General features: G+C 42.4%; 1 protein-coding gene across 2 annotated transcripts in view; it reads right to left on the bottom strand.

The window, feature by feature from the left end:
* The window catches only part of NAA25 (N-alpha-acetyltransferase 25, NatB auxiliary subunit), an 87,731-nt gene that overhangs the window by 42,938 nt on the left and 25,287 nt on the right, over nucleotides 1-19,506 (bottom strand). For both annotated transcript variants that reach the window (XM_050749671.1, XM_050749672.1), the window contains 7 exons: nucleotides 14,675-14,749; nucleotides 12,609-12,716; nucleotides 12,166-12,244; nucleotides 9,330-9,441; nucleotides 8,318-8,407; nucleotides 4,906-5,075; nucleotides 2,018-2,130 (listed from right to left, as the gene is read on the bottom strand). In XM_050749671.1, coding sequence (XP_050605628.1) covers nucleotides 2,018-2,130; nucleotides 4,906-5,075; nucleotides 8,318-8,407; nucleotides 9,330-9,441; nucleotides 12,166-12,244; nucleotides 12,609-12,716; nucleotides 14,675-14,749 — 747 coding nt within the window. The remainder of the gene's footprint in view (nucleotides 1-2,017; nucleotides 2,131-4,905; nucleotides 5,076-8,317; nucleotides 8,408-9,329; nucleotides 9,442-12,165; nucleotides 12,245-12,608; nucleotides 12,717-14,674; nucleotides 14,750-19,506) is intronic.

Here is a 19,506-nt window from a genome sequence, read left to right on the forward strand (position 1 = left end):
GAGCTGAGATCCGGCCACTGCACTCCAGCCTGGGTGACAGAGCGAGACTCCGTCTCAAAAAAAAAAAAAAAAAGAAAAAGAAACAAAGAAACAAAGAAGACATTAAAAGGAGAGCCCACTAGACTTCAAAATGCAAACTTTGTACCACAGAATTTCATGAAGATAATGAATACATTTGAAACCACATATCCGACAAAGAACTTGTATCTAGGATATATGAAGAACTCTGCAAACTCAACAGTAGGGAACACTTGTTCTATTTTATAGAATAAAGTGTTGCCCAATTCTCAAAAGTTAAAAAAAAAAAAAAAAATCCAGGCACACTGGCTCACACCTGTACTATCAGCAATTTGAAAGGCTGAGGCGGGTGGACCACTTGAGGTCGGGAGTTTGAGACCAGCCTGGCAAACATGCAAAACCCTGTCTCTAACTAAAAATACAAAAATTAGCCGGGCATGGTGGCATGTGCCTGTAGTCCCAGCTACTCAGGAGGCTGAGGCATGAGAATCCCTGGAACTCAGGAGGCGGAGGTTGCAATGAGCCTGGGCCACAGAGTGAGACCCTGTCTCAAAAAAAAAAAAAAAAAATTAAATAAACGGAATCATACTATGAGTAACTTCTGAGATTGGCTTATTGCACTCAGCATAAATTCCTGGAGAGTCAACCATGTGGTTGCTGTGATCTCAGATCACTGCAACCTCCGCCTTCTGGGTTCAAGCAATTCTCCTGCCTCAAGCCTCCCAAGTAGCTGGGTCTACAGGTGCTCAACACCACACCTGGCTAATTTTTTGTATTTTTAGTAGAGAGAAGGTTTCACCATTATTGGCCAGGCTGGTCTCGAACTCCTGACCTCAGGTGATCCACACACCTCAGCCTCCCAAAGTGCTGGGATTACAGGCGTAAGCCACTGCACCCAGCCTCTTTTTTTCTTTTTTTAAGAGACAGAGTCTCTGCCGGGCGCGGTGGCTCAAGCCTGTAATCCCAGCACTTTGGGAGGCTGAGACGGGCGGATCACGAGGTCAGGAGATCGAGACCATCCTGGCTAACACGGTGAAACCCCGTCTCTACTAAAAAATACAAAAAACTAGCCGGGCGAGGTGGCGGGCGCCTGTGGTCCCAGCTACTCCGGAGGCTGAGGCAGGAGAATGGCGTAAACCCGGGAGGCGGAGCTTGCAGTGAGCTGAGATCCGGCCACTGTACTCCAGCCTGGGCGACAGAGCCAGACTCAGTCTCAAAAAAAAAAAAAAAAAAAGAGACAGAGTCTCACTCTGTCGCTCAGGATGGAGTGCAGTGGCATGATTACAGCTCACTGCAGCCTCAAACTCCTATGCTCAAGCAATCCTGCTGCCTCAGTCTCCCAAATAGCCGGGGACTACAGGCACGTGCCACCGCACCTGGCTATACTTCATATTCATAAAATGACAAAATTATAAAGACAGAAAACATAGTAGCTGCCCAGAGATAGAGATGGGGGGGTGGCTATTGTTATTAAACGGTAGCATGTGGGATTCTGGTGGTGGTAGGACTCTTCTGTATCTTGACACACACCCATACGTACCACATACTGCACTAATTCCACACATAACACCCAAACACATAAAAATCAGTGCATGCAAAACTGGCAAAAACTGAATAAGTTCAACAGAAGAGAGGAATGTCAATTTCCTAATTATATTACACTATAATTGTGCAAGATGTTGCCATTGGGACAAAACAGATAAAAGATACATGAGATGTGTTATTTCTTCTAACTACATGTAAATCCTTAATTATCTCAAAATAAAACAGTCAAAAAAAGGAGAATCCACCATCTGTTAGGGCTTTACTCCCATTGTGACTTAACCAGAAATTATGCCTTCAATGTTGTAACACATAGAGTACTTAGCCTGACAGGGCAGTTATCATTTATCTCATGATTATCAGCTCCACACATTTTAGAAAAGAAACCCAAACATTTAAACTCTGTGTTTCAACAAATAGAGGCACCCAACAAACTTCTAAACTGTATAGTACTTACTTTTGTACACTGTGTAGCAGGTAAGAGGTCAACAAACACCTTAAGGTCTGTAAAACAACAAGGTTTATCGCCAAACTTTTTAAAATATTGGAACATTAATTCTTCTGGATCACCTGGGTGACGGGAAACAAAATCACTTTATTACTCATGAACAGAAGCATTTTCTATTTAAGTGAGAATCTAATTTGAAAACACTCAATTAAAACAAAATTTTGCTTGAGGCTGGTCCCAAGATAGTGGGTTATCTCAACTGCTTGTTCAGTTACAGACTAAACTCACTGTCCTACTCTTTCCCCCTTTTCACCACTGCACCTGACTAGTCTTTAAACAATAAAAAAATGGGCTGGATGCAGTGGCTCACACCTGTAATCCCACACTTTGGAAGACCAAGGCGGGCAATCCCTTGAAGTCAGGAGTTCAAGACCAGCCTGACAACATAGTGAAACCCCATCTCTACTAAAAGTACAAAAATTGGCCAGGTGTGATAATGCATGCTTGTAATCCCAGCTGCTCGAGAGGATAAGGCAAAGGATCACTTGAACCCAGAAGGTGGAGATTGCAGTGAGCCAAGATCATGCCACTGTATTCCAGCCTGGGCAACAGAGCAAGACTCCATTCAAAATTTAAATTAAAATAAAGATTATAAAATAGGCTGGGTGCAGTGGCTCATGCCTGTAATGCCAGCACTTTGGGAGGCCAAGGCGGGCAAATCACCTGAGGTCAGGATCACCTGAGGGCAGATCATCGAGACCAGCCTGGCCAATATGGAGAAACTCATCTCGACTAAAAAATATAAAATTAGCTGGGTGTGGTGGTACGCACCTGTAATCCCAGCTACTTGGGAGGCTGAGGCAGGAGAATTGCTTGAACCCGGGAGGCGGAAGTTGCAGTGAGCCGAGACTGCACCACTGCACCCCAGCCTGGGCAACAGAGACAGACTCCATCTCAAAAAAAAAAAAAAAAAAAACTGTAAGCTAGGCCAGGTGCAGTTGCTCACGCCTGTAATCCCAGCACTTTGGGAGGCCAAGGTGGGGAGATCACTTGAGGCCAGGAGTTTGAGACCAGCCTGGGCAACATGGCAAAACCCCATCTCTACTGAAAATACAAAAATTAGCCAGATGTGATGGCGCTTGCCTGTAGTTCCAGCTACTTGGGAGGCTGAGGCAGGAGAATCACTTGAACCCAGGAGGCAGAGGTTGCAGTGAGTGGAGACTGCACCACTACACTCCAACCTGGGACCTGGGCAACAAAGGGAGACACTGTCTCAAAAGAAATAATTATAAAATAAAAACCCGTAAGCAAACTCATAGTATGAGCAAAGAATTACTGCTTTCCTTTAGGGACGTGGTAATTTTTCCAGCAAAATTGTGAACTAGTACGATGACGACATCCTTTATTTATTGAGCAATAAGATCATAAAGAATCATTTTATAAAAAGATATAAAGGCTTCATCAAATTTCCTGAAGGATTCTCTCAATGCTGTACTATCCACGTCATTCTTTTCCGCTATCTTGTCATTATCCAAGTAAATTTTCTCTTCAGTTACAAATTGCTAATTCCACCAAATATTCTTTTGTCAATAGTTTTTTGAGTGCTTCGAGCAGATTTTCAAGAAACCTTTCATCCACTTCATGAAACTTTTCCAAAACTGGCAATTTTACTTTGAAATTGATTTTGACTTTATTATTTTTGAGGGTTTTTAATTTTTTTTTTTTTAAAAGACAGAGTCTCACTGTGTCACCCAGGCTGAAGCCACAGTGCAGTGGCACGATCTTGGCTAACTGCAACCTCCATCTCTTGGTTCAAGCGATTCTCGTGTCTCAACCTCCCAAGTAGCTGGGACACAGGCACACGCCAACACGCCCAGATAACTTTTTGGTTTTTTGTTTGTTTTTTGAGACGGACTCTCACTGTCACCCAGGCTGAAGCGCAGCAACACGATCTCAGCTCACAACCTCCACCTCCCAGGTTCAAGCAATTCTCCTGCCTCAGCCTCCCAAGTAGCTGTAACTACAGGCGTGTGCCACCGCGCCTGGCTAATTTTTTGTACTTTTAGTACAGACAGTGTTTCACCAAGTTGGCCAGGCAGGTCTTGAACACCTGACCTCAGGTGATCCACTCACCTCGGCCTCCCAAAGTGCTGGGATTACAGGCATGAGCCACTGCGCCCAGCCAATTTTTTGTATTTTTAGCAGAAACAGGGTTACGGCCATGTTGCCCAGGCTGGTCTCGAACTCCTGAGCTCAAGTGTTCCGCCCACCTTGGCCTCCCAATGTGCTAGGATTACAGGTGTGAGCCACTGCGCCCAGCCAGGTTTTTTCATTTTTTATAACTAAATTTTTGAGACAATTTCTGGCTGTGTCACCCAGGCTGGAGTGAAGGCGCGATCTCGGATCACTATAACCTCTGCCTCCTGGGCTCAAGAGATTCTCCTGCCTCAGCCTCCTGAGTAGCTAAAACTACAGATGTGCACCACTATGCCCAACTAATTTTTTTGTATTTTTTGTAGACGGGGTTTCACTATGTTGCCCCAGCTGATCTCCAACTCCTGAGCTCAAGCAATCCACCCACAACAGCCTCTCAAAGTGCTGGGATTACAGGTGTGAGCCACCGCAACCAGTTGATTTTGACTTTATTGTTGGGTCAGCAACAGAATGCCTGACAAAGACTCTGACGGAACAGGGAGATAAGTTAATGTTAAGCCAAGATGAATATATGATAAAGGACTAATTTTATAAGTGATCCATTCATTAGCAAATATTTTCAGGCTATGAAGACATCTGCTTCCCAAACATGACTCTATCCAGTGTAGATCTCAAATAACGTATATAGCACTTGGGTATTAAGGGCATTCTCCAGGCTTCCCAGATATCATATGGTTTCTTACCCAGTTTGTACTCATCGTTACAACCTTGACTTCGTAAACGCCTAATCAGCTCCAATTTAGCTAGATGTGGTCCTCGGAGATGGCGAGAACTTTTAGATTCTTCCGTTATCCGATCTTCTATAAACTTCACAGCTTCTTCTGCAGAATAATGTACTTCTCCTTCTAAAGAGCTGAGGAGAAGCACGTGAAAAAGGTATTTTATTGCCTCTATCATCCTTCCCAAAGCTTAAAGTCAAGCCAAACTCATTAAAAAAAAAAAAAAAAAAAAACTTTGATAATTATAAAATAATAGAAAAAGGAATAAAAGAGAACTATGAACATATTCTAACAGATAACATGTTATAAGATTACTTTCAATTTTGGCATTTGATTACTGCGGCATAACTTAACCTTTTTTAAAAAAGAATGAATAATTTTGTCTATATGAAATATTGCCTGGCCGGGCATGGTGGCCCACACCTGTAATCCCAGCACTTTGGGAGCCCAAAGTGGGCGGATCACGTGAGGTCAGGAGTTCGAGACCAGCCTGGCCAACATGGTGAAACCCCATCTCTACTAAAAGTACAAAAAATTAGCCAGGCGTGGTGGCATGCACCTGTAGTCCCAGCTACTCAGAAGGGTGAGGCAGGAGAATCACTTGAACCCGGGAGCGAGAGGTTGCAGAGAGCCAAGATCACGCCAATGCACTCCAGCCTAGATGACAGAGCGAGACTCCATCTCAAAAAAAAAAGAAAAAGAAAAAAGAAAAAATATTGCCTAATAAAAATATAAGGCTGGGTGTGGTGGCTCACACTTGAAATTCCAGCCCTTTGGGATGCTGAGGTGGGAGGACTGCTTGGGCCCATGAGTTTGAGACCAGCCTAGGCAATGCATGGAGATCCCATCTCTACAAAAAATTTTAAACTTAGCCAATTGTGGTGGTGCACACCTGCAGTCTCAGCTACTTGGAAGGCTGCTGTGGGATGATCACTTGTGCCTGGGAGGTAGAGATTACAGTGGAAGGCAATATCACACCACTGCACTCCAGACTGGGTGTCAGAGCAAGACCCCATCTCAAAAAAAAAAAAAAAAAAAGGCCAGGCATGGTGGCTCACACTTGTATGGGAGGCCAAGGAGGGTGGCTCACTTGAGCTTACGAGTTCAACATCAGCCTGGGCAACATGGTGAAACCCCATCTCTAAAAAAATACAAAAATTAGGCAGGTGTGGTGGTTCATGCCTGTAGTCCCAGCTACTTTGGGGACTGAAGCAAAAGGATCACTTAAGCCCAGGAGTCAGAGGTTGCAGTGAGCCAAGATCACACCACTGCACTCCAGTCTAGGTGACAGAGTGAGACTCTGTCTCAAAAAAAACAAAAATTAAAAATTAAATACATACACACACATATATTTTTGAGATGGGGTCTTGTACATTTTACCGCTTTAAGAATGAAAGCTGAAGCTGGAGCCGGGCGCGGTGGCTCAAGCCTGTAATCCCAGCACTTTGGGAGGCCGAGACGGGCGGATCACGAGGTCAGGAGATCGAGACCATCCTGGCTAACACGGTGAAACCCCGTCTCTACTAAAAAATACAAAAAACTAGCCGGGAGAGGCGGCGGGCGCCTGTAGTCCCAGCTACTCGGGAGGCTGAGGCAGGAGAATGGCGTGAACCTGGGAGGCGGAGCTTGCAGTGAGCTGAGATCCGGCCACTGCACTCCAGCCTGGAGGACAGAGCGAGACTCCGTCTCAAAAAAAAAAAAAAAAAAAAAAAAAAAAAGAAAGCTGAAGCTGGGTGTGGTGGCTCACGCCTGTAATCCCAGCACTTTGGGAGGCCGAGGCGGCGGATCATGAGGTCAGGAGTTCAAGACCAGCCTGGCCAGCATGGTGAAACCTGTCTCTACTAAAAATACAAAAAATATTAGCCAGGTGTGGTGGGGAGCGCCTGTAGTCCCAGCTACTTGGGAGGCTGAGGCAGGAGAATTGTTTGAACCTGGCAGGCAGAGGTTGTAGTGAGCCGAGATTGCACCACTGCACTCCAGCCTAGGCAACAGAGAGAGATTCCGTCTCAAAAAAAAAAAAAAAGAATGAAAACTAAGAAAAATTAGGTAATGTAGTTAATATTATGAAGCAAGCATCAGCTCATAACTGTCATCTTGAATCTTACTTCTGTATTGATTTTTTAAAAGATGCCATTTATTCATTTACCTCTAGATGCCTATAAAAAGGAAAAAAAGCCGGGCGCGGTGGCTCAAGCCTGTAATCCCAGCACTTTGGGAGGCCGAGACGGGCGGATCACGAGGTCAGGAGATCGAGACCATCCTGGCTAACATGGTGAAACCCCGTCTCTACTAAAAAATACAAAAAAACTACTCGGGCGAGGTGGCGGGCGCCTGTAGTCCCAGCTACTCGGGAGGCTGAGGCAGGAGAATGGCGTAAACCCGGGAGGCGGAGCTTGCAGTGAGCTGAGATCCGGCCACTGCACTCCAGCTTGGGCGACAGAGCGAGATTCCGTCTCCAAAAAAAAAAAAAAAAAGGAAAAAAAAATTTTATTGTAGTACTGCCTACGATAGCCAATAACAAAAGGACAAAGGAAAAAAAAAGAGATCTTCAAAAATCCAAGTATCATCAATAGGGAAAAGGCTAAATGAATTATGGTACATCTGGAGTACTCCTAAGCTGCTGGGGGAAAAAAAAAATGAAAGAGATCTATATGTACCAGAAATGAAAGATGTTCAAGAAATATTTTAAGGCAGAAAATAACAGGTTGCAAATCATGTCTAATACAATCCCATTTTTATATTACATAAGGATAATTAAGCTGGGCGCAATGGCTCATGCCTGTAATCCCAGCAGTTTGGGAGGCTAAGATGTGGTGGTGGGTGGATCACCTGAGGTCAGGAGTTCGAGACCATCCTGGCCAACACAGTGAAACCCCGTCTCTACCAAAAATACAAAAATTCGCTGGGCATGGTGGCGGGCACCTGTAGTCCCAGCTATTCGGAAGGCTGCGGCAGGAGAACTGCTTGAATCTGGGAGGCAGAGGTTGCAGTGAGCCAAGATCATGCCATTGCACTCCAGCCTGGGTGACAAGAGTCAATCTCCGTCTCAAAAACAAAAAAAGAGAAAAAGAAAAAGAATAATTATCTTAGCATAAACATGAAAATAAATCTGGCAGAAAGGCACCAAACTGTTAAAAAGAGTTATTTCTGGAATGGTAGGATAAGTGGAAATTAGCACACCACATATTTCGGCACTAACGTGATTTTTAGAATGAACTTGTTTATTTTATACTTTAAAAAATAGGAAAAAATCTCTTACTTTGAAAGGAATACTTTATTGAGACAGAAAAAGAGAATTCGATTGGCTTATAATGAAATCCTTTCACTACACTATATTAAAAAGCGCCATTGTAATTCAGGAAAGAAGACAACTTACTGTTCACCTTCAGCAGGAGGAGTCCAGGCCTCTTCAATCAGTCGAAAGACAGAATCGAAATAAGTCAGATAGAACTGCCAGTCATCTGAGCTAAAATCAGATTGAATGATGCACACAGGATTAAACTCAAGTTGTGACAGATCTGCCTTAGGAACCATGATATTCAATTTATTTTGTAAGTTACATTTTAGTATGTAGTAGGTTGGCTCACCCCCACCCACTCCATGTTTCCTTTGCAACTCTAAAAGGCATTCCAGAGGCATTTTCAAAGTAATACTACTTTGTATTTGTAAAGACTAGTAAGCTACTCTTTCCCTCAATAAAATGACCAGGTCTAGAAAACTAATATTCATAACAGACAAGTCCCCACATAAGCACTTCCAAAATGGAGGGAAGGGGAGAGAAGTGCTGTAGCAAAGAATGAAGGCTCTCTCTTTCAGGGGAATACTGAATTTGAGAAATTAATGATTTTCAGTGTTCATTCTTAAACCCTAACTAGAATTCAGCACCATGATCACAAGTATCTTTTTTTTTCTTTTTGAGATGGAGTCTCACTCTGTCACTCAGGCTGGAGTGCAGTGACACGATCTCAGCTCACTGCAACCTCCACCTCCTGGGTTCAAGTGATTCCTGTGCCTCAGCCTCCCAAGGAGCTGGGACTACAGGCACGCACCACCACGACTAACTAATTTTTGTATTTTTAGTAAAGACAGGGTTTTGCCACGTTGGCCAGGCTGGTCTCAAACTCCTGACCTCAAGTGATCTGCCCGCCTCGGCCTCCCAAAGTGCTGGGATTACAGGCATGAGCCACCACGCCCAGACTACAAGTACCATTATAATACTCTACTGAAAGATGAAGGCTCCTTACAAACCTTTACAAACATGCAGGACACAACTACTATAAGAAAACTTTATGCCCAGAAACTTTAAAACACAAGACACCAAGAAAATCAACAGTGAGGTCTTAAAGCCTCACTACAGTCAAATGGTATAAAAGAAAGCTTTTACTTACTTTTTTAGTAAGAGGCGCCGGGAAAGGGCATTGCACTCTGGCCACCTGCTCAGCTTCTTGTACATAGCCATGCATTTATTTTCCCGACTCTGAATCTCACTTGTCAACTTCTCTAAAATCAAAAGTTGTAAAAGTTGGTAAGCTGGTTTCATTTCTGACAATTACCAGATAGAGTCCAACCACAAGAAGGAAAATGTCACATTTTCTTTTCTTCCTTTTTTATTTTTAGGAGATGGAGTTTCACTCTTGTCACCCAGGCTGGAGTGCAATGGCATGATCTTGGCTCACTGCAACCTCCACCTCCTGGGTTCAAGTGATTCTCCTGTCTCAGCCTCCCAAGTGGCTGGGATTACAGGCACCTGCCACCACGCCTGGCTGATTTTTGTATTTTTTAGTAGAGACAGGGTTTCACCATGTTGGCCAGGCTGGTCTTAAACTCCTGACCTCAGGTGATCCACCCATCTCAGCCTCCTAAAGTGCTGGGATTACTGCTGTGAGCTACCGGGCCTGGCCTAAATGTCACATTTTTTAATTCACTCTCTTACAAAATGGGACCACTATTACATACAAACTACTACTATCTTATTAAAGATTATTTTACTTCAAAGAAAAAAGTACATTACTGACAGTAAATTTTTATAATCATTTTCTTTGTAAAATGATAGGTTCCACAATGTATTGGGTTGAAGATCTATTAACAGTACATGGGATATACTTATAAAATCCCAACAGCATCTAGGGACTAGTAAATTTAGTCCATAGACAGGCTGCCCATCCATACAGTTCCAAAATATCAAATAGGGCTGGGCTGACGTGAGGTAAGAAAGATGAGATGTTGAAAGAACACAAAAAAAGAGTGGAGATGAATCAAACTCTTTCCAAACAACTGAAAACAAAAAAACTAGGATGATAGTCCTGACCAAATTAGATTTGCCCAACTGTTTAGTAGATTAAGGATACCAAAAATTACATTATGAATTTCCTGTTGAGAATCTAAATTTTAACTATCCATAGAACTATAATCTAGTTTAAAAAAAAAGGAAAAAAAAAAAAAAAAAGGCCAGGCATGACAGGTCACACCTGTAGTAATCCCAGCACTTTGGGAGGCTGAAGCAGGCAGATCACTTGAGCCCAGGAGTTCAAGACCAGCCTGGGCAACATAGTGAGACCCTGCCTCTACAAAAAATGTAAAAATTGGCCAGGTTTAGTGGCATACGCCTGGAGTCCTAACAATTTAGGAGGCTGTAGTGAAAGGATAACTTAAACCCCGGAGGTCAAGGCTGCAGTGAGCTGTGATGGTGCTACTGCATTCTAGCCTGGCTAACAGAGCAAAGCCCTGTCTCAAAAAAAAAAAAAAAAAAAAAAAAAAAAAGTTTCTTGGGAGTAGCCTAAATATACACCAAAAACTTGTTAAGTAAATTTCTATATTCACACTGTGGAACACTGGACAGTCATTAAAGAGAGTGAGGTAGTGAACTTTACCTCTAGGAAATATAATTTAGTTAAAATAATAATAAAATAATGGAGGCCAGGTGTGGTGGCTCACACCTATAATCCCAGCACTTTGGGAGGCCGAGGCAGGCAGATCACTTGAGATCAGGAGTTTGAGACCAGCCTGGTCAACATTGTGAAACCCCGTCTCTACTAAAAATACAAAAATTAGCTGGGCGTGGTGGTGCATGCCTGTAATCCCAGCTACTCAGGAGGCTGAGGCAGAAGAATCCCTTGAACCCAGGAGGCGGAGGTTGCAGTGAGCTGAGATTACGCCACTACACTCCAGCCTGGCCACAGAGCGAGACTCTGCCTCCAAAAAAAAAAAAAAAAAATAGAAACAATGGAGCCCAGTGTGGTGGTGTGTGCCCCTAGTCCTAGTTACTTGGGAGGCTGAGATGGGAGAATTGCTTGAGCCCAGGAGTTCCCAGCCTCGGCAACACAGTGAGCCCTCATCTCTTTAAAATAAATCAACAAATAATAAAAATAAATAATGGGTATAAGAGTATGCAGAGCAGAGTTCACGAACTCAAATGCCTTCATAGGACAAAAATGTAAATAAAGAAGGAATGTTTATGGTATCTACAGAGTACAAATCCTAACTAGAGGGGCATTAATTTAAAATTTTTAAAGAAAAAAAATTTTTTAATAAAAACATTGCACTAACTGAATAAGATTATTCTATGAGCCAGGCATACTATGTTTTCATTCGTGTTTAAAAAAAAAAAAGGCCGGGCGCGGTGGCTCAAGCCTGTAATCCCAGTACTTTGGGAGGCCGAGGCGGGTGGATCACGAAGTCAGGAGATCGAGACCATCCTGGCTAACATGGTGAAACCCTGTCTCTACTAAAAATACAAAAAACTAGCCGGGCGTGGTGGCGGGCGCCTGTAGTCCCAGCTACTCGGAGGCTGAGGCAGGAGAATGGCGTAAACCCGGGAGGCGGAGCTTGCAGTGAGCTGAGATCGCGCCACTGCACTCCAGCCTGGGTGACACAGCGAGACTCCGTCTCAAAAAAAAAAAAAGAAAAAAAAAAAAGAAAAAAAAAAGTGGAGAAGATGAATCTTTCGAAGAATATAAAGTATAACTGGAGGAAAACCTATGGGAAGAGGGCTAGAGATCTGAAGCATAACCTTTCACATTCCTTGAAGTTTCTGAATCTGTTATTTTCAAGTAAAAACATTTTTAAAAATAAATTTACAACATACAGAAAAGTCTGGAAGAATATAACAAAATGATCAAAAGTGTTTATGTCTTTATATCCTTATGTGGAAATTTTCTACGATAAACATTTTTCATGTTTAAATAAGGAAAAAAAAAAAGCTTTAAGAAAATTTTTAAAAATTACCTCCTAATTTCCCTCTGATGACATCCAAGGCCTCCTGGTACTTTCCCAAACGTTCCAGGATCATATAATAAAGTTCAACCTTACAGAAAAAAAAACAAGTGCAACCTCTGAAACTTTTCAATAATAAAGAGATAGTCATTTATAGGTTTTTAAAAAGTTATTTAATAGAGCATGTCTTCAAATGAGATGAAACTGACAGTAAGAAAAAGGTAACAGGATCTTCTCCATCTATCTCTCTCCCATCTATATACATCTCAGCCTAGAGTACTTGCTAGAAACAGCTCAGTGATTAGACCTAAGCTGAGGGCTTCACATTTACCCAAAGGCCAAGAGTGAGGACCCAGCTATCAAACTAGAACAAAACAACAGTTTATAGTATTATAACATAATATTGTAGCACCAGCAAAAAAATGAGAACACAAAAGTGGGCTTAAAATACTCACTTCAGCCTCAGCTTCTATCTTGTCCTCTTTCACCATTTTTTCTACCATTCTCTCAGCAAGGGGCAGAAACATTGTTTTTGAGAGGTTTTCATCCTGTGCCGATATAGACTGAAAGAAGAAAAATAACGTTTCATTCTAATTTCTCCCCTGCTTGCGCTATTGATAGTAACATTACCGTTAATTGGGCACATAATTATCAATCCATCATGTCAAATATCAGATCTAATATGAATTCCCTGCCAAGGAGGCACATTACAGAGTGGTTTGTTTCACAAAAGATTTCTCTGCTAAAGATTCATTATCCTATGTGTTCTTGAAATACTGAGCTTCCACAATACAACCTAGCATTTAAGTCGGTTATTTATACATTTTTCTAAAAGAATATAAAGAGGCAGCATGCCTATACTGTTTATTATTTATGAGTATTATCAGGTATTTGAAGAGGAAAGCCTTCCAGGTATCTTTGAGATGTTCACATACTGCAAGAGAAATGCCAATTCCTTTCATTACACAGTTTACTAGTAGCTAGTTACCTTAAATTGGTAACAAAAATTAACACATGAAATTCATAAAGTTAATAACGTCAGAATCTGCTCACAGATCACTTAACCCTTGTAAACAACCTTTCAAAGTAGATGTTATGCTTATTTTACAAAGAAACTAAGGTTAGGCCAGGTGTGGTGGCTCATGACTGTAAACTTAACACTCTGGGAGGCTGAGACAGGTGGATCCCTTGAGGCCAGAAGTTTTGAGACCAGCCTAGACAACATGGCAAAACCCCCATCTCTACTGAAAAAAAATTTTAAAATTAGCTGGGTGTGTGTGGTGGTGCATGATTGTAATCCTAGCTACTCGGGAGGCTGAGGCATGAGAATCACTTGAACCTAGGAGGTGCATTTTGTGCCATGCACTCCAGTTTGGACAACAGAAAAAAAAAAAAATCAAAGTTAAGAGATTTCCCAAACAGCTTTACCAGACATGTGGTAAAGCTAACGTATGAAAGCAGACCTGTCTGACCCCATAACATCTGTTCTTAATCACTACTTTTAAATCCTTCCTCCCCATCCTCTCCTATACAGAATCTCACTTTGGTCCCTGGGAGAGAAGTGTCTCCTTTCTGCAAAAGAGCAAACTGAGGCTCAGAAAGGAGAAGTGATAAAAGAAGGCCACCCAGTTCAATGAGCCATTAACTAACCAGCAATGTTGTCTTAAAGGCAAACATCAAGTTGTAATATCAAACATTTCAAGGCTCATGCTTGATCAAGCAACCCAGCAATAGATCAGAGATTCAGGGGAAATACAGTCCATGCTACCCACAAATAAACTGATATACCAACTCATAAACAATACTCAAAATCCCTAACTTAAGTCAACTGACAACACAAACTCCCTGTCTGACATGCTGCAACACATTACGCAAAATGTTCACAGTCAGATGCAGAGGCTGATGCCTGTAATCCCAGCACTTTGGGAGGCTGAGGCAGGAGGATTGATTGCTTGAGGCCAGGAGTTCAAGACCAGCCTGATGTTGAACAGTCTCACTGTCGCCCAAGCTGGAATCCAGTGGTACAATCTCATCTCACTGCAACCTCCACCTCCCAAGTTCAAGTGATCCTTCTGCCTCAGCCTCCAGAGTAGGTGCGATTACAGGCACGTGCCACCACGCCCAGCTAATTTTTATATTTTTAGTAGAGATGGGGTTTTACCATGTTGGTCAGGATGGTCTCGATTTCCTGACCTCGTGATCCACCCACCTCGGCCTCCCAAAGTGCTGGGATTACAGGTGTGACCCACCACATCTGACCAAAAAAAAGAATTTTGTTTTAATTAGCCAGGCAAGGTGGTATGCACCTGTAGTCCCAGATACTTGGGAGGTTGAGGTGGAGGGACTATTTGAGCCTAGGAGGTCAAGGCAGCAGTGAGCTATGATTGCACCACTGCACTCCTGCCTGGGTGACAGCGTGACCCTGTCTCAAAAAAAAAAAAAGTTCAGAAGACACATTGAGGACAATGACTATATAAAAAATAAAACCAAACCTCAATCCCATTCTGAATGCCATACTCACTTGCATAATTAAGCTCATCACAGACCAAAAGTAGTAGGGATTTTTGGGGACAATCTTATATAGAGCCATGCCAGCCTAAAAGAGAACCATAAATATTTTATTTAGAAACACCATACAGAGGGGGATTAATGATCTAGACACATGACAAAAAATTTATTGGGAGAACAGCAATATATTTACATATTCCAGTTAGTAAATGCCTAGTGACTTGATGGCTATAGCAATAGTAGTAATCACAAAGGTGAATATTCATGTTATGAGTGACACTTCAATTTCTGAACCAGAATTTTCTAAAATTAAAGTCCGATATTTCCAGAATACACTGCAATCCAATATAGTTCTAGCAAACTACAAAGCAAACACAAAATTTGGCTTGTAAGTGTACTATACATCAATAAACTTTACTGAAGATACCATACTAACCAGTTATTAGTAAAAACAAATAAACAAGCCCAGAGAATACACTTAAACTTCAATATCAGAAAAGATTACTATGCCATAATTCAAAAATTCTTCTTAGGAAAATAATATGGTTACTTCAAGATTCCAATAATTAGAACTAAAATCTTTCATTATAAAATGTATAATATGCAAATACTTAAAAGCAAGAACATGCTTTTAAAAAAGAATAGACCTATTCAAGCATAATTTAGACTGTATCCATAATTAGCCAACTAGTAATTGACACTAAAAACTCCATCAAGTAATTTTCATATGTTTTTTAATCTTTTGCCTACTGCCAATCTAGTTCCAAAATTACTGCCAATCTAATGGAGCTCCTATGAAGTAGAAGAAACTATCTATTCCCAACAAAGATTCAAAGATCGAGTCCCTGTCCCAAAGCCATTTAAAAGCGAGGGAGAAAACAAATACATAAATGACTGAAATGTATTTAGCATTTAAAATAAATGTCCTGGGCCAGGCACAGTGGCTCATGCCTGTAATCCCAGCACTTTGGGAGGCCGAGGCTGGCAGATCACCTGAGGTCAGGAGTTCGAGACCAGGCGAGCCAACATGGAAAAACTCCATCTCTACTAAAAATACAAAAATTAGCTGGATGTGGCAGCAGGGACCTGTAATCCAAGCTACTCGGGAGGCTAAGATAGAGAATCGCTTGAACCTGGGAGGTGGAGGTTGCAGTGACCAGATATTGCGCCACTGCACTCTAGCGTGGGCAACAGAGTGAGACTCTGTCTCCAAAAAATAAATAAATAATAATAAAAAATAAATGTCCTAGGCCAGCCATGATGACTCATGCCTGTAATCCCAACATTTTGGGAAGCTGAGACAGGAGGATCATTTGAGCTCAAGGAGTTTGAGACTAGCCTGGGCAACATTTTAAATCTTACACACACACACACACACACACACACACACACACACATATATGTTAACCAGTGTGGTGGCAAGCACCTGTGGTCCCAGCTACTGGTGAGGGGCTAAGGTGGGAAGATCACCTGAGCCCAGGGAGATCGAGGCTGCAGTGAGCTGTGATCACACCACTGCACTCCAGCGAGGGCAACAGAGACTCTGTCTCAAAATCAAAATGATAAAACTAAAATATAAAAATAAATGTCCTATATAAAACACCATGCTAGGGTTTTTCCAAGGAAGGCAAAGTTGTTCATTTTCTTACCTCTTCCTTCCTTAAGGGAAAGTAGAGAGGAGAACGTTATAATTAAAGCCCCTCCAAGGTAGCCATCTTTCAGATGACTTCGAAGGTCAAACAGAACATGGCGGCGGGGTGCGGGGGTGTGGTAACGATACATATAAAACTACAAATATTTGCAGTGAATGGGTAAATGAATCACCTCAAAGTAGGAGAAAAATGAGTCTGAACAAAAAACATTCAAGAAAGTTAAGGGATATATGCTGATAAAAACAAGTAGGATATCTGGCTAAAACAATTCAGAGTAGTAGGAAAAGTGTTGAAAGATAGGCCAAGGTACTTTTGTTGTAAGGTGTTAAAAAAGGAGCCTATACAGAATAGAGAAGTGATATATATAAATCTATACTCTTCTAGGAATAGTATCTTAGCAGTACTGTGAAAAGACAAAGTAGGAAGAAAGAAAAGGTGAGGTGATGAGGCACAAAACCAGGATGGGGTAGATCAAACAGAAAAGAAACCTGGAAAGATACAGCAGATGCCGGGCACCATAGCTCACGCCTATAATCCCAACACTTTGGGAGGCCGAGGCAGGAGGATTACCTGAGGTCAGGAGTTCGAGACCAGCTTGGCCAATAAAGTTAAGGTAAAAGAAAAAGTGATGGTGAAACTCTGTCTCTACTAAAAATATGAAAATTAGCTGGGCATGGAGGTAGGTGCCTGTAATCTCAGCTACTCAGGGGGCTGAGGCAGGAGAATCGCTTGAACCCAGGAGGAGGAGGTTGCAGTAGGCCGGAATTGCACCACTGAACTCCAGCCTGGGCGACAAGAGTGAAACCCCATGTCAAAAAAAAAAAAAAGATACAGCAGCAGTAGAATGAAGATGATCTAGAGACAACAAGGACATAAAGGATAGGAGAGTCGAAGATGGCTTGAGGCTCCTGCTTCTAACACTGGGGTACATATACTCCACAGGTATAAAATGAAAAATGTTAGGAAATTCAACTGATCCCTGGGAAGACTTTACAATCAAAATAAAAAAATAATAATTTTTTCTTTGAGTTAGAAAACTGGCTGGGTACAGTGGCTCATGCCTGTAATCCCTGCACTTTGGGAAGCCAAGGCAGGAGGATTGCTTGAACCCAGCAGTTCAAGACCAGTCTGGGAAACATAGTGAAATCTCATCTCTACAAAAAATGAATAAATGTTTAAAAATAAATAAAAGTTAAGAAATCCATTTTACTTGAGAATATGGGAAAACATTTTTATAAGACATACAGAGATAAAAATATGTAACATTAGAATATGAATTAATACAAAATGCAAGGCAAAAATTTCATGTCCATACCCTATGATCTTGCAGGCTCTGATAATCTGCTAAAACAAAATTTTTGATGACAGACAAGTTTAAAAACATGAATCTAAGATGGTGACGCAGAATGAGAATGTCATTTACAGGAAAAGAAAAACCTTATCACCATATGAAAAACTAGCTACTCTTCATTTATGGTGGTTTCAGAATCACCAGCCAGAAATGTTATTTGGGGCAGCAGAAGCTCTTAAGTTTCCCTCCCTCCTACCTCCACCAGTTTATACAAACTGTATTTGCTTAACAAATTAATGTGCAGATGCTATTCTAGGCAATGGAAAATCAACAATCAGCAAATCAAACAAAAACCTTTATCCATATGAAATATGACATTAAATTTGTGAAATACCTCAGACTGACATTCCACACTCAAAATAAACATACTTAAGCTAAGAAACTGTAACTTCCTTAAGCAGCAACAGTATAAAAATTAGCCAGGCGCAGGCAGGGTGCAGTGGCTCAAGCCTGTAATCCCAGCACTTTGGGAGGCCAAGGTGGGCGGATCATGAGGTCAAGAGATGGAGACCAGCCTGGCCAGCATGGTGAAACCCTGTCTCTACTAAAAATACAAAAAATTAGCTGGGCATAGTGGCGCGCACCTGTAGTCCCAGCTACTCAGGAGGCTGAGACAGGAGGATCTCTCGAACCCAGGAGGCGAGGTTGTAGTGAGCCAAGATCGCACCACTGCACTCCAGTCTGGAGACAGAGCGAGACTCAATAAGTAAATAAATAAAAATTAGCCGGGTGCAGTGGCTTACACCTGTAATCCCAACACTTTTGGGAAGCTGAGGCAGGTAGATTACTTGACGTCAGGAGTTTGAGACCAGCCCAGCCAATATGGTGAAAGCCCGTCTCTATTAAAAATGCAGAAGTTAGCCGAGTGCAGTGGCTCACGCCTGTAATCCCAGCACTTTGGGAGGCTGAGGCAGGTGGGTCACGAGGTCATGAGTTTGAGACCAGCCTGACCAATATGGTGAAACTCCGTCTCTACTAAAAATACAAAAATTAGCTGGGCATGGCGGTGTGCACCTGCAACCCCAGCTACTCAGGAGGCTGAGGCAGGAGAATCTCTTGAACCCGGGAGGCAGAGGTTGCAGTGAGCCGAGATCACGCCACTGCACTCCAGCCTGGGCAACAGAGAGTGAGGCTTCATCTCAACAACAACAAAAAAATTAGCTAGGTGTGGTGGCAGGCACCTGTAATCCCAGCTACTTGGGAGGCAGAGGTGGGAGAATCACTTGAACCCAGGAGGCAGAGTTTGCAGTTAAGCTGAGATTACACCACAGCACTCCAGCCTAGGCGACAGAGAGAGTCTATCTCAAAAAAAGAAAAAGAAAGAAAAGAAGTATATCCTTTTTGAGGACAACATGAGAAGAATGGGAAGAGAAGGCCATTGCTTGTCTCAATTAACATATACTGGGAACATCTTTCTATGTCAACCATATAAAGACACCCAGTATTATTTGGAGAGATGGGGGAATGCATTTTATGTACCATAGGGATGAACTATAACTTCTTTTACTCTGTCCTTCTGAATGAATATTTAATACACTTTGCTTAAAACATAATCTTAGGCCGGGCGCGGTGGCTCAAGTCTGTAATCCCAGCACTTTGGGAGGCCGAGACGGGCGGATCACGAGGTCAGGAGATCGAGACCATCCTGGCTAACACAGTGAAACCCCGTCTCTACTAAAAAATACAAAAAAACTAGCCGGGCGAGGTGACAGGCGCCTGTAGTCCCAGCTACTCCGGAGGCTGAGGCAGGAGAATGGCGTGAACCCGGGAGGCAGAGCTTGCAGTGAGCTGAGATCCGGCCACTACACTCCAGCCTGGGCAACAGAGCAAGACTCCGTCTCA

This window comes from Macaca thibetana, chromosome 11 (assembly GCF_024542745.1).
Source record: "Macaca thibetana thibetana isolate TM-01 chromosome 11, ASM2454274v1, whole genome shotgun sequence".
Lineage (NCBI taxonomy): Eukaryota > Metazoa > Chordata > Mammalia > Primates > Cercopithecidae > Macaca > Macaca thibetana.